We start from the raw sequence: 14,693 nt of genomic DNA, 5'->3' as shown, positions 1-14,693 counted from the left end.
ATGGTCTGGAACCTCCGGGTCTTAGAAAAAAGAATATGTGTGCATGTATGGGCATCATCCCTTAATAAAAATGTACTCATAAAAAGTCTTAAAAATATTATCCATCCACCCTGACATTCACAAAGATCACCATTAACTCTTTTATTTGAATCAAAGTTTAACTCTGCTTTGGATAAACGAATCCGCTACGCCGCTACTGAAGTTAATGGTAAGTAGAATCCATGACAAGGCTGGCTGAGGAGAGGAAGCAGGAAGGGAGAGGAGAGGAAGCCTAGTTTTCCCACACTAATCTACTGGGAGGGAGAGCGCAATGAGCCTGTGTAAAAAGTGATGTTTGACGTTCCTGACAGTAAATAGCACTTGTGAAAGCAGACTCGGTGCCAGTTCTGGTGATTTTAGCCATATCACATGATCCAAATCTGCAGGCTGATTTTGTTTACATTTGCATTTCTATACAAGAAATCTACTTCTCATCTATGTACACGGCTTATGGCATTGTGAAACCTGCACAGGTTTTTGTCTTGAGTGTTTGGGACACTGAGTTTATGTATAATGAAATGATCAAATTGCCATTTGAAGGCAAGAGCAGTTTCACAAACACAACATCCATTAAGCGGGTACTTCCTGTGCTGATGTGGACGTGATTTATACATAAGCCCTGAAAGTGCGACCAAATGTTCCAGCGTTCCAGTTAAAATTACGCTGATGCCAGAAACCTTATTAAACTGTATTTTACTGTGTCTTTAGTTAACCGTCAAAAACAGGGAGCAATTTATTACTAAAAAAACTCACGCTGTATGATCGAGGTTGGTCTGTTCCATACACTTCACTAGGTACACCTTGCTTGTACAAAGCTTGCGCCCTTTGCCTTCAGATGTGCCTTAACATATCACAAAGGTGCTCTATTGGACTGAGATCTGGTGACTGTGGAGCCCATTTGAGTACAGTGAACTCATATTTAGAACAAAGTTTGAGATGAGGTTATGTTTAAAGCATGATCTCACATAAAACAAATTTGCTAACAGGGTATTATGAGGTTATAATTATTATACACATTGGTTCATGGTGCAGTCAGATAGTTGTTTATATTTGAATTTGTAGTGTAGGCTGTAAAGGTGGCAACTTTAATCTGCCCTCATCTTTTTTTGTAATGAAATAGAAAAGTGAGCTGAGCCACCATCAAAGTTAGATCCTGCTTGGTTGTAATAAATGTACGTTAAATAACTTTTCTTCCTCATTCTCATGGTCAATTTAAACTTCAGAAAGTCCTTTTGACCATGTCCAAATGGCAATATGCATTCAGTTCCCACCTTGTGATTGGCTATTTAGATATTTACATTACTAAGCAGTTAAACTAGAGCACCTAATGTAGTGGCTGCTGAGCGTAAATTTACTGAAATTACTTCAGGTTGTGCCCAACAAATATATGAGGACAACAAAAAAACAACAACAGACAGTTTTTTTTTTTTTTAACATTTAATAGCCAATAAAAATATATTCCAGTTTATGTAATGGGAAAACATCCCAGCCAAAAAGAAAAAAAAAGCCCATAGAAACATTTTAATATTCTGGTTACAGAAACAGTACAGATGACTTTTGAATTAAAACAGCATCTGACAATATGCTGTAAAATCTTAAACTTTACATTCTGATATACCTTTAAATACATGCTGGTTATTTGTACAATTTTCTTCTTGAGTAAAAAAAATAGGGAATAAAATCTTCCTCTTTTTTTTCCTGAATGATATTCTCTGCTTTTGCTGCTGCTTCTGCCTGGTAGCTACTGTCCAGGCTGGCTATGAGTTTAACACGCACGTTAATCACCAACTAAAAACCCTGACTCTGAAAAAATGTAGGCAATTTAAGTGCTGAATGAGGAACAACTGAATGAGAAATATCACTTTACGTGGCAAAAGTAGTTTAACAGTATTGTGCAAATGCAATAAAACCTTTTAAATTTTATGTTCAATCTCCACCGGGGTCTACAACAAGCCTGAACAATTAACAATGTTGCTGTTGATGATTTAATTAACCAAATTTTCTAAGCTTCAGATTATTAAATCATATTAATAGACCACTCTAGGCTTCATTTGTTTAGAACCGTTTATCAGCTTAGGTGATATTTAATTTTCTGAAATCTCTTTACATAAAGCGAACACAAATTCCTTACTATGCGACGTAAACCAATCACCTTTATGCCACTTGATTTAAAACACAGGTATACCACCAAACTAGTTCTCTGTGAGGTAGTGCAGGTTGTCAGGTTCCTGTAATTTTCTTGTCTTTTTAAGCTGGACTGACATTGACGTTTTCCTTCCTTTCCCTTTCCTTCAAACACATTATAATATTCAGAAAGTGCTGCAAAAAAACCCTCTTTTCTTTCCTTCACATTTTGCTTTGCTCGTCCACTTCAATATGCACCAGCTGACAACAGTTAGTTAACTAAAATTACAATGTAGACACTTATCACTGCTCGTGTCTGTTAAAAAGGATAGGAATAAAAGTCATCACGACAATGTAATAACAGATTTAAAAACCTGTTGGTGGTAAAATACACAAACCTGTTATGCCCAAGTAAAATAAAAAGAGATTAAAATAATATCTGAAGATGTCTTTTAGCTCTAGACTAGGAAGACTTTTTTGTTAAAGGCTGGCTGGTGTGAGACAACTGACTGAAAGGAAATATTGCTACACTTACTGGAAAAGAAAGAGTATCAGAAACATCCTGGAAAACTGGAAGGCTTGCAGCATGTTTTGTTTTTGCTAAAGACTCAAAGGGTGAGGTCAAGGGTAAAATCTGTATTCAACAGACTAAACCAATTTTTTTTTGAACATGATGTTACTTGTGATAGCTTTGTGCAACAAGAGACTTGGCTTGGAGCAAACAGAGTCAGGCTTCCTAACGATAGAGTGCAGAGGAGGTACAGAGTGTGTGTTTAAGTACGTGTGTGTGTGATTTGGAATAGGAAGTGGTGCATCCATATGAGGTGTAAGAAGTAGCCTCCGGGAAGGGTGCGTGTGTAGAACGAGGGTGTGAAGCTGCATCAATACTTGTTGCTGGAGTCCTTAGCAAAGCGGCTGGCATAGGCTTCATAGATGGAGTCCAGGAATGAGCTGTCGTTCTGAAATACACAAGCAGGCAACTTCATACAAAATCCTCAAGTGTGTGTGTTTGTTTTTGCTTATTCTCTGTTTTTCTCTTTGCAAACAAAACAACTGCACTGATTTGGCTACAACGTGAGCACAACAACTGGACAGCGAGCCCCGTTGTGAAGCCATAATAGACCACAAACTTTAAGGAATAATCACCTGTATCAGATGCAGCAGTGTGGCTTGAAGCTGATTTCTGGAAAGGATTCTGACCTCCTCCTGCAGAGGGGGTCTGGGCACAGTTGAGGGTGTGTGGGAGCTCTCCTGACCAACTGCAGACAACCCACTGCTAGGCTTTGTCTGAGTGAACATACTCGGGGAAAGGAGCAGATTTGGGGCAACAGTGGCTGGTATCCTCTGAGGCGAGATCACCTGCACAGACAGGGGGCAATGTACTGTTGCAGCTATCAAGTCACCAATTTAACTAGCATTTGCCATTTGCTCTGTTTATATAATTGATAAAATCAACTACTAACTGTTTACACTGGGCTTTACCTGTAACTGCAGCGCAGCTTTCTGACCTGCAGTGGCTGCAGTTGGGTTTGGGATTGTGCCTAAAATCACGCATGCACCCTGGTTTTGGGCTGGCCCCAGGAATCGAGGAGCCAGTCCTGGACAGATCCGAGGTGGCTCACTAGAGGCCAGGCTCTGCTCCTGCTGGACCAACTGGAGCTTTTGGAGGAGCTCCTGAGGTGACACCATACCTGGCACGTGAGACAATCCTGACGAGAAAGCACGAAGGTACCAAAAACAAGAATTACTTTTAATGAGCAGCTAAACAGGTGCACCTAATGAAGTGGTTGGTGAGTGCACTCTACAGTAAATCATTTCCAAAAGTGTGGATTTCCGTGCATTGTGCATGCATGTACATGTATGAGCTCCAGTCCTGTGGGTAAACACTGCAATGGAACTTACTACAGATAATGTGTCTTGTAACTGGGGAAAAAAAAAAGTTCCTCTGCAGTTTCTTAATTTAACTACTGTTTATATGTAGTTTCAAATTATTGGAAAAATTGGTTAGAGCTTCAGTAACGATCGGCTTAAGTTTGTGCACAACACTAAAACCCTGCTAGTTAGCGACTGCAAACAATAAAAAACTTGAATACTATACCTTGTGAAGGTTGAATGACTTGATTACTGGTCACCTGAGATGACAACAAACCTGGTAAAGCAAGGAGAATCCCATTAAAACTATAGAAAAGTTATTCTTCCCATAGTTTATTAGCATTGTAATTATAAAAATGTATGTAGCACACTGATTCAGTACAGGGTTAGCTTGTTTGTTTGTGAACACTTAACACAAAAGATTTTCCCACCTGTTCCCTGTGCAGCTGGAGCAGTCTGGCTGTTTTGCTTAATTTCAGGTTGAGAATTGGACAAGCTGATAAACAGCTGCTGGCTTTGTTGTGCTTGAAGGTGAGAGCGTGACACAGAATTCACCATTACAGGCTGGGAGGAGAGATGAGGGTTCTGCTGTAGAGAGGAAGGGTTGGAGCAACAATTAGGGGTTGCAGAGGAGAAAGAGGTGGTGGGTAGAGGAGGTGGTTGGGTTTGGAAAAGTCTCCTGATTGGATCAGGATGAAGCTGATGCTGGTGATGGTGTTGTTGTTGCTGATGGTGGTAAAGATGATGGTGGTGGTGGTGATGCTCCAGCGGCACCCCGTTGTCACACAGCCGGTTCTCGGGGGACTCGGACACGGTCTGAAGCACCCCTCCCACAGTCCCGACACCTCTCTGTCCCTGCATGAGCTTTGCGATGGCCGGGCAGTGCTGCTGCTGGTGAGCGCTTGAGGGACTCTGCAACAAGCCAGAAACAACATTTGCTCCATCTTCCACAGCCTTGATTCCTCCATCAGAGGCCACATTTCTGCCAGAGTTCACTGTATCATCATAGGTGAGTGTGCGAGCTACAGGCGGGCGAGATACTTTTCCCGCTGATGATCCCAGTGCTGGAGCATTTGCAAAAGGGTCAGAGTCAGGTTTAGTTGAACGTTGCTGAGAGCCAAACAGAGTAGCCAAAGAAAGAGACTTGGGCTCAGCACCTTCATTGTCCTGGATGAGAGAAGCACAGTAGAATAAGAAAGATGAGTTAGAGGCACAAACAGAAACAACACTAGCAGGGTTTTATACACAACAATGGAAGAAAACCATTACAAACTCTCTTTTGTACATGAAAAATGTGATTTTAACAGGGTTAAACTGGGTGTTCTACCTGAGTGTTTGGTTTAACGGGTATTGGTTTAATCAGGTGGGGGTTTCCATAAAGAACACTGCTGCCACCAATCTCCTTTGGCTCTGAGGTTGATTTTTCCTAAGACAGGTGCACAGAGAAAATAGACAAAGGACAGACAATTAACAAAATAAGTAAATAAATACATAAAAACTATATCACAAAAATTGCCAAAAAAAGTAGATTACTATAAGTGACTAACTGAGGATCCTAGAAAATACTCCCTGCATCCTATAGGTCTAAATGAACAAATGTAAATGCAAAGATTATTAGGGCTTAGCTATTCCCAGCATTTTAATCTGTGTTGTTCTAATTGTTTTATTCTCTTCAAAATCCTACAGTGTGCACATACCTTATCATACTCTGTGCGGGCTTTGGTTAACATCTGGATGATGTCCACTCCCTTTGCTTCACCTTTTCCCCCTCCCCCTGCTCTTACTTCTCCTGGGGATAACCAACCACCCTGGGACTGAGCCAGGACCTGCTCCTGCTGGGTCAGACTGCACACATGAATAAAAGAGTCTTCTGTCAAGCTTTGGCAGCTGGTCCATAACTCATTAGTCATTTTTAAGCAAACCAAATCTTGTTTTGAAGATCATCCAATTACAGTTACTTACATCTTCATCCTCTGGGCGATGCGCTGACAGTCCTCCTTATCATAGAACCAAATCCCATGGATTGCCACTGGGGAAGAAGACAGAATTGAACTTTTGAGCACATTACATTAACAAAAATCCAGCAAATTATTTGCAGTAATCACCCAGTTGAAAATCTAGTTAGCTTGGTGTAATAATAAAACTGTCTGCTCAGTCCAGGTCAGCAGACAACAAAATGAGTTTCCCAGACAATTGAATGAATGCGTAGCCATGCTGTAGCACGATTTTGCTGCAATGACATCAGTGCAGACCTAACAGATAGATAAACTGTTTATTATTAGCCCTGGTGGGTATAACCCCAGGGTTTAAAATGAGTCATTTCCCAGCCAAGCCAATGGGAACAAAAGCCAGCGATGCAATTATACAATGAAACATGGGCCCCAGGAGTGCCCTGATCTACGTAAACACGGTCAGCAAGGGAGGAAAAAGACACTTGCCCAGTTTTGTAGATGGGATGAACTACTTTACAAAGTGATTAATTTTACTGTTTGCATTTGTGCTTTCTTTTGAAAGATTAATCGTTGTTGCATAACCACTTAATTGCAGCCACTAAGGAAGGGCTTAGAATTTTGCATGGAAAAAATTAATTTCCCGTGATGTTCTAAAGAAGCCCAGATCCTGAAGTCGTTGAACTTTTTCCTTTATCAACTTGGATGTTCAACCTGCACGACAAGTTTATCAAATGAGAAGACATGTGAGTGGAGGGCTCTAGCAATACTCATGGTGCTACTCTGCCCAAGACAAAAACAACTTTGCTGCTGTTTGTTGATGTCTGGGGAAGATCCCAATCCCCAAAAAGAAAAGAGGCAAAGAGTAAAAGATGAGAGTAAATTAAGTACAGAGAAAAACTTAAGTAACGCAAAGATAAGTAAGTAAGGTAAAAAAAAAAAAAAAGAGCAATCAGTGGGGTCTATACCATGACTAAGTTTTTATGTAATCCAATTGAATACAAGACACATTCCCACACACACACACAGACATGAGCAAAAATACACACCCACTTGGCTACAAATGGGGCTGGGTAAGGCATCGAGGTCAAAGTGGATGAGGGGAACAGACAGAGAGGGAGAGGCTGAGACACATACGTACACAGAGAGTTCAGTTGAGCCTGGGAAAATAAGCCCAGGACCAAATAAGTAACTGCAGTGGGAGGCTGACTGGTGGAGCCAGAGCCACTTAGTGCTCAGTGTGCTCACAGGGGATGAGACTATTCGACAGAGACGGAGAGAGACACGGTGAAAGTCTGACAGCTGGAAAATGGAGGAAAAATGAGCAAGATGAATGGAAAGAAGTGAAGTGTGTTACAGGGGAGATCGTTAAGCACATCAAAATAGAAACATGTCAGTGAATACTAAAAAGAACCTGTGACATTTCAGACATTAGACACTCCATTTGGCCAGCATGTTGCTCTCTCTCAGTCTCAAAGAAAGGGAGAAGAAGATAAGATAAAAGATGTGCATGTGCTTTTAAAATAGAAGACTTCCACACCAACAGGACCTGTAGAAACTATATCAACAAGATAGGAAAGAGAAAAAAAATGTGAGGGCGATAGAGCGATACAGAGAGAGAGCGAGCGAGAGAGCCGAAAAGTGGTTGTGGCCATAAGGTTACAAATTCGAGAGGGAGAAAGAGAGAGCTCCACTCGACACTGGAAATTGAAAGAGAAAGACAGAGGGGTTTTTGAAATGTATGCCTTGAGCAAAGTACCAAACCAACTCGACCGGGAACTCCACTGAACGGCCACGTGGGACGACAACTTCAGCAGGACTACAACTTAAGCTTGAGACTGATATCAGGAAGAGTGACAGCTTCAAAAACCACCACAGACACAGCCTGTCTGTTACGGTTTGAACAAAATATATTGGAAACCCAGCAAAGCCTGTAAGTGATTCACAACTGAACCTGTGTGGTCCTTTGAAACCCTCTGCACCTACGATATAGCAGCCCATCAGAAAGCACCAGCCTTTAGAAACTCTTCAACGGGACACTTTAAAAAAAAAAAAAAGTCTTGTGTTTTATGTTTGAGAAACAACGCTTAAAGTTGACATTTCAGTTACTCTGTTACTGTGAGACTGTTTACCTTTAGTAGAGTCATAAATTCAGACAAATTTACAAGCAGAAGTAATGACCAAGATAAATTTGGTACACTTTCACTGCAGTATGAGATCACCTTTGTGAAGGAAGTTCATAGTATCAGTCATGAGGAAGAGTAATAACATCCTTTTTGCCAGCGTTTAGTTTCCTGGAGGTTTTTCAGGAATTACGTGCTCCTGAAGTAAAGCAAACTGATGCTGTTGCATGAGAAGACATTTCGGGGAAAACTGGAGGAGGAGTAAATATTGACATTCACAGCTAGTAAAGTCTCGTATACCACTTCTGTTACACCTTCCTCTTGAGACTTAACTACAAGGATGTTCAAATTGCTCTTCTGCATCTGAAACCCTCATAATAAAGAACTACTGGGAAACCTGTATGTGTACAACCTGATATTTACACAGCGCCATCAGTAGATCTGTGGTCCTAAAGACGAAAAAGGAAGCGGAGCATCGCGTTTGGCATCTATTGGCCAGATAAGTAATTACTGGCACTGCTTTTTAATATCAGGTCTGAGCAACTTTTACGTTGTGGAGACAGAAAGAGGTAACATCATCATCGGACTGTGAGAACACTGAGAGATCATGCTGAGGGGCCTGTTTGAGAGGAAACCTAAACATGAGAGGCTGCAGGAGGAACCCGAAGTCAGATTTAGAGGATTGCTGGTGACAGAGAGAGACCTGGGATATCGATACATCCCACCTGGAGGTAAGAATCTCCATATAGCCATTGATGTACTTCTTAGATATATGGCATACCAGACATACCAGTGGATTACATACCAGACGATCCGACCCATATCAGTGTTAAATCTAAGTGCTGATATTAGGGGTGGAAATGACTGATTAGGATGATGCTCACGACCTTTTACCTGTTTTATATTTGTAGCACTTGGTCAACATTGTTGGATGTAAAGTCCGTTATAAATAAAGATGCTATGCTATGCTATCACAGTACATCGATTTGTAATACACTAGAAGTCCACGTTGCATGAAAGCATCTGTGCAACTGAAGAGTAAAAAGCACAGAAGTCAGGGTGTGTCAACTGTCATTATCATATCATTTTAACTGCACATCGATTCATCTTATTACCTCACTGATGTTTTTCCACCCACTGTGTTGAAACAGAAGTCTATTAACTTCTCATCACCTAATCCTCATTCATTTGTTAACCACTGCCACAAAAAGTCATTAAAGCGCGACTCTGGTAAGTCAAATTTGTGAGTCCATTTGACATGCTTATGCATGATAATAAAAAGGCAGATTTTTGTTACCAGGGTATAGATAGTATAGTGCAAGAAAAAAACAATACAATTTACTGCTGGACTGATAATGAGTTCTAACCAAAGCTGCAAGAAAGATTCGAAAATTTGTCAAAATCATAAAAATTAGATCATACAAGTTTTAGCTCTATATTGCTCATCAGCAACAGCCAAAATTCACAAAAATCAGCTGAACAGCTGTATGTGAATAACGGGGCAACTGAACATTACAAGTGCAGATGCTAGACAGGACTTTAAATAGTCTTCCTTTTAATCATGTAGACTAAGATATGTGCCTGGATAAATAATGCCTTGCTTTGGGCAAATATCTCCTCCCTAAATATTGCCTTGTTCTTTGGTATATCTCCGTGCTTTATTTTTAGCATTGGTTGCCACTTTGTGCCAACGGTCATTCCAGGAAGTTACAGCAGCGCTGAGAGCAACATGTTTATCTAATGATAAGATTCCACGGCCCCGTCCACACAGAGGTCACGGCGCATTAGGACTGGCAGCATTACCAGCAGCTTATGATTCAGACAATGAAAAACCATTTACAGCAATATAAATTTTGGCCCTGTTTATGCAGTTTTCTGGAAGGACACCACACAAACACCATCATCCTGGAACCGCTCAGTGAATGTTGGCTTAGTCATGCTGAACTTTAGATGTTTTTCACAGCATCTGAGGTGCAGTTTGTCTGGTTGTTTTAATACCATTGTTTGTTTCTGCTACTATTGTTTTGCATAGCTCCTTTTCTGATGTTTTATCATCTTTATTCAATCATCGTAATCAAATAGAGTCATTAGGGTAGACCATTAGGTTTGCCATGTAACCACCGACTCTTTGAGTCATAACTCCTCCCCATAATTGCATTTTATCAGAGGAAACCATCATTAACTGTGTTTTGATTACTAGTTTTATATGCTGTTAAAGTTTGCTCCTTCCATGGATAAGCCTGTTAGCTCACTTTAGATTCATTCTCCATTACTGATGCTCTGACCACAGGCCAGCGCTATCACAGATCATCTTTAATGCACCCCGCGTGCATTTAAGGCTGGTGCAAAAGGTGTAATGAGGTCACTGAGCAAAGTTTATGCCAGACGCATCATTTCTCTGAGCCTTCAGGATGTTTAATAATGGCTTTGTGTCAGTAAGAAAAATGAAGCACTACAGTAAGAGGATCAAAGCAGGCACAAGGAATTCAGTGGTATCTAAACACAGCATTCCACCTGCCATTTACTAAGCCTGATGGAGGGAGACCGAGGCAGGGAGGGAGGTCTGTGTGTGCCAGCGACTTCTGAGTGTATGTATGTGTGTTTAGATTATCAGTGACAGTTGCAGCGTATCTAATCTCCGCTGGCTGATTTTGTAGTGCTGTCAGACTCTTGTCCCAGAGCCACACTCAACAATGTGTTTGTGTATGTGGGAGCCATATGTAGGTCTCGGAGTCAGCCTGATAAAATTCACTGGAGTACCTTAGCTTAGTTCCTTATATGGAATTACTAGTTCCTACTTTAATGAAGCGCATGCTGGACTCTTTGGGCACTTTTATCATGTCATCATCTTTTACATCGATATCTTGTGGATATCGATGCAGTTGTCTTTTTTTACTGTAAACATTTCAAACGATACAGAGTCTTTGATAGTCTTTGAATTGACTAATCTTCAGAAGTTTAGGTAAAATACTTTACTTCCCCTTTTGGTGTGATGGTAAAAAACACTAGCAGTAAGAAAGCACAGTTCACATGGCATTAAATCACTGCAGTGTATTCAGTCAGTCAGTTTCTCCTTACATCGTGCGTTGCGGTAAAGCAGGAACGGGTCCTGGAGCTGGAAGTCCAGGTCTTTGGTGAGTGGCTCTGTCAGATTCTGCATGTTGAGCCGGTTCATAATGGTAAAACCATGCCTAGGAGAGGCCAACCTGAAATTTGAAGACAGCAGAATATAGTGTCATATTCTATGTAGTCCTGTGGAAAAACTAAGTATGTCACGTAGCTTGCAGAACCACCGTCAGCAGTAATAATAATTTCACTGTCTCACTTTATCAGTCTCTCAAATCATTGTGGAGGAATTTTGGCCCACTCTGCTTTACAGTGGAGCTTCTTTTCATTGAGGTTTCCAGGCATTCATTTATGTGCAGCTCTCTTAAGGTTCCACCACAGAATTTCAGTCATGTTGAGGTTGAGGTCTGGACTTTGACTGGGTCACTGCACCACCTTCATTAGTTTCTTTTTCAGTCATTCTGTTGCAGATTTACTGCTATGCTTGGGATTATTGTCATCTTGCGTGACCCAATTTCAGCCAAGCATTAGATGTCAAACAGATGGCCCCAGATCTGATCCTCATGGTGGGCTCAATTACTACAAGGTATCCAGGTCCTGTCACTGCAAAACAAGCCTAAATCATCAACCCTCCACCACCGTGCTCGACAGCTGGTATGATGCGTTTGTTCTGATATGCTGAGTTTGGTTTTCTCAGCTCTGTGCATCTCCACTTTTGCCTCATCTCTCAAAAGGACAGGATTCTTGTGGTTTATTCAGATGCAGCTTTGCAAACCTAAGCTGTGCTGCTATGTTCTGTTAAAAGAAAAAAGAGGCTTTCTCTTGGTAACCTTGCAGTTTCCCTGAGCATTGCTGCACTGCCAAAACTTTTGCTTTTAGGTCACATTATATATTATTATAGTTTTGTATATTATCAAACTCAGTTCAGTTTTGTTACGTCCCGTTCATGCCAGCTTAACAGTTTGTAATTTAGTAAATGTGTCTCAAATGACAATGATTAACAGCGTTAACATTTTCATTACCTTGTATATATAAAAAGAGTACCTTCCACTTCTGTCTTCTCCTTAAAACAAAAAAGACAACAAAATTAATTAAAGCAACTCCATGTCATAATTGCTCAACCTTATCTCTGTTGATATTAACTTGTGCACCAGCTCGCTATTCTTTCAAAAAGAAGTCCAGTATTTTGACTTTTTGTAGGTGACGAAATAGTCAAAATAGCACATTTCAGGGAACTCTCCAAATATAATGTGAAGTAAAACATAACATAGCAACAACAATTTTTATTTTTATGGAAAATAACGTTAATAACAATAGTCTCTTACTCCTATAAGCTGAATTAGTTTCAATCTGTCAAAGCGCGCCGAACGGGCAGAGTGACAAAGCTAAGTTAGCACATGATACATTCACCAACCCTCCGGCTTACCCACTCATTTGTCCTGTTGTTGTAAGTATACAGGGCAACTTGGCTCGCCAGGTCCACAATGTTATTGATGTATGGGTCTTGTCGCTGCAGAGCAGCCAGACTTATATCCAGTCCTTTAGCGGCAAGAGAGCTACTGCTACCTGCTGAAGTCGCTGTCATTGTTCCCTATGGAGACGCTAGCTTGTCAACTAGCTTTAACGGCTACCGACTCACAGTAAGAAGAGGTAAAATCCAAACAAACGGAAAGGAAAGGGGAGTTAAATCGATGGCTGCACAGTATTCTATTTTTCAAGTTAAAAATTGATAATTAAAAAACTAAGTCAAGCACTCCCTAGCTCTAACTGCTACGAGTGAGTTTGAAAATGGCCATATTTCACCGAGATTGTAAACAACGAAGACGTGAGTAGTTGCGCAGCAGCTGCCGATTTCAGCCTTCACAATCAACGTCGAGAAATCGATGGAGCTGTCCTGCAGTCAACTGCACTGAATTTCCTATATATTTCCTTATACAAACCGTCCATGATTATATCAGTATGTACATTATGCTCTCTAGCTGCAGGTAGCATTCATTTAATTATATCTCTGTCATCAGTACAGACTATACTGACGTCAGATGAGGTAATGTTATATCAAAAGGGCTTGCTAAATTATTTATATTGTCTATATATAATAATGGTATTGTTATGTAGTGTGTGTGTGTGTGTGTGTGTGTGTGTGTGTGTGTGTGTGTGTGTGTGTGTGTTTGTGTGTGTGTGTGTGTGTGAGACAGAAAGAAATTATATTTTGCTGTACACTGAGAGTTCATTAGTATTTTTTTTAATTTAAAGCTATCTTGTTTCATGCTACATTAATTGTGTGTGTGTGTCCTAAAAGTAAGCAGCTGACGTTTCTCTTCTATCATTCACCTTTCTGTTAAGTAGGGTATATTTCAGTGATGATGACTGATGGCACCATATCCTCTCTAACATCACCCTTCAAATGCACTAGGAGGCGCCAAAGGGATGGCTAAATCGGGCATCCATCCTTTCCCATTTCATTGCAAGAGCTGGACTTGATCTAAATGCAAAGGAAGAATACAAACAGGCGTATTTGTAAGAAGGCTTACATTGCAAATATATTTAATGTCTTGTTGTCTACATAAAAAGAAGAGTAGACACAAGCAGTCAAAAGCAAAACCACTTATATTCTAAAATGGACATCTATCCATCTTAAAAGATTTCCGTTTCATAAGAAAATAACCTCTATCTCAGTGTCGAGATAGATTTTTCTTAATTGCATTTTTTTTCTGGTCCTGAGTCACATCAGGAGTTTTTCAGCCATTTGTGCTCAATAAGGAGTGATAAAGAGGAGAGAAGAAGGGCAAAGGCAGCCTTTTCTTGAAAGTCTTTTAGTGTCTTGTTGGACCCAGTTAAGATAGCCTACTTAGTGAAGTTTTACAAAGTTGACAGTTAAAGCGAACATTTGTCAGGCATATTAAAAGGATTTCATTTTTTTTATCCCACTGTTATGCAAAAATCTTTTTCCCCTTATTCCTAGGTCATTTCAAACTGTTTCTTCTTCTTTTTGGTTTACATTATCTACCAGCTCTAGGCTTCAGAAATGAGACACATCCTGCCTGAAATTAATACTCAAGGACAGGACAGTAACTGATACAGGAACAGGACTTTCAGGACTGTAAGTTCTTGAAATTCATCTCAGCAATTGCCATATCAGACAATATCACCTGACAATGATTCTCTATATTCAGTTCAACACATTCTGTTCTGTTTCAAGGGTGCTTGAGCAGGCATAGCAAACTCTTCAAGTGAACATATGAGCCCGGCCTCGTTCCTCTTCTTCCTTCTGATAGTGATTGCACAATACGTAATACTCTGACTTGAAATCACAGAGAAGCTCTTCATCACTAAATTACTGTTTAGCTTTATATAGGCACTTCTTCTCATTAGTGTAACAGTGGTACGCTAACAGTTGCTTCAGTAATTAAACCTGGCACAAGTCTGACATGTAAAATCAAGAGCTGTATCAGAGTGTCCTTGAGAAAAACAATTAAAAAAAAGAAAAACATCCAGCTATTCACTCAGCCCAAGAAACACT

The 14,693-nt window shown here is 40.4% G+C and overlaps 2 protein-coding genes across 6 annotated transcripts in view; one reads left to right on the top strand and one right to left on the bottom strand.

The window, feature by feature from the left end:
• Positions 1-1,463: 1,463 nt before the first annotated feature.
• dcp1b (decapping mRNA 1B) lies at positions 1,464-13,053 on the bottom strand. 2 transcript variants are annotated; one of them, XM_005927206.3, is made up of 12 exons: positions 12,600-13,053; positions 12,196-12,236; positions 11,186-11,313; positions 5,998-6,064; positions 5,733-5,880; positions 5,363-5,461; positions 5,077-5,202; positions 4,467-4,947; positions 4,262-4,312; positions 3,646-3,872; positions 3,310-3,522; positions 1,464-3,122 (listed from the first exon to the last, which is right to left on the bottom strand). In XM_005927206.3, exons 1-12 carry the CDS (start codon positions 12,756-12,758, stop codon positions 3,045-3,047), a joined length of 1,818 nt encoding a protein of 605 aa, XP_005927268.1. In that variant the 5' UTR covers positions 12,759-13,053; the 3' UTR covers positions 1,464-3,044. The 2 variants fall into 2 exon arrangements, with proteins under 2 accessions (XP_005927268.1, XP_005927267.1); XM_005927205.3 differs by having other exon boundaries at positions 4,467-5,202.
• Positions 7,177-14,693, top strand: part of cacna1c (calcium channel, voltage-dependent, L type, alpha 1C subunit) — a 218,234-nt gene continuing 210,717 nt past the window's right edge. For 2 of the 4 annotated variants that reach the window (XM_042222950.1, XM_042222948.1), the window contains exon 1: positions 7,177-8,838. In XM_042222950.1, coding sequence (XP_042078884.1) covers positions 8,715-8,838 — 124 coding nt within the window. In that variant the 5' untranslated portion in view covers positions 7,177-8,714. The remainder of the gene's footprint in view (positions 8,839-14,693) is intronic. The other 2 variants (XM_042222952.1, XM_042222949.1) reach the window with 2 other exon arrangements.

This window comes from Haplochromis burtoni, unplaced genomic scaffold (assembly GCF_018398535.1).
Source record: "Haplochromis burtoni strain Fernald_Lab_line unplaced genomic scaffold, NCSU_Asbu1 Contig_98, whole genome shotgun sequence".
Lineage (NCBI taxonomy): Eukaryota > Metazoa > Chordata > Actinopteri > Cichliformes > Cichlidae > Haplochromis > Haplochromis burtoni.
This window is presented reverse-complemented; position numbering and strand designations above follow the sequence as displayed.

What these genes read in the sequence shown, in the direction of transcription:
- dcp1b (XM_005927205.3), bottom strand. Translation starts at nt 12,758, where the DNA reads ATGACAGCGACTTCAGCAGGTAGCAGTAGCTCTCTTGCCGCTAAAGGA. An exon ending in ATCGCCCAGAGGATGAAGAT is followed by an intron (nt 5,881 to 5,997) that starts GTAAGTAACTGT and finishes TCATGTGTGCAG; the next exon opens with TCTGACCCAGCAGGAGCAGG. An exon ending in TCCAGCTGCACAGGGAACAG is followed by an intron (nt 4,313 to 4,466) that starts GTGGGAAAATCT and finishes TTGCTTTACCAG; the next exon opens with GTTTGTTGTCATCTCAGGTG.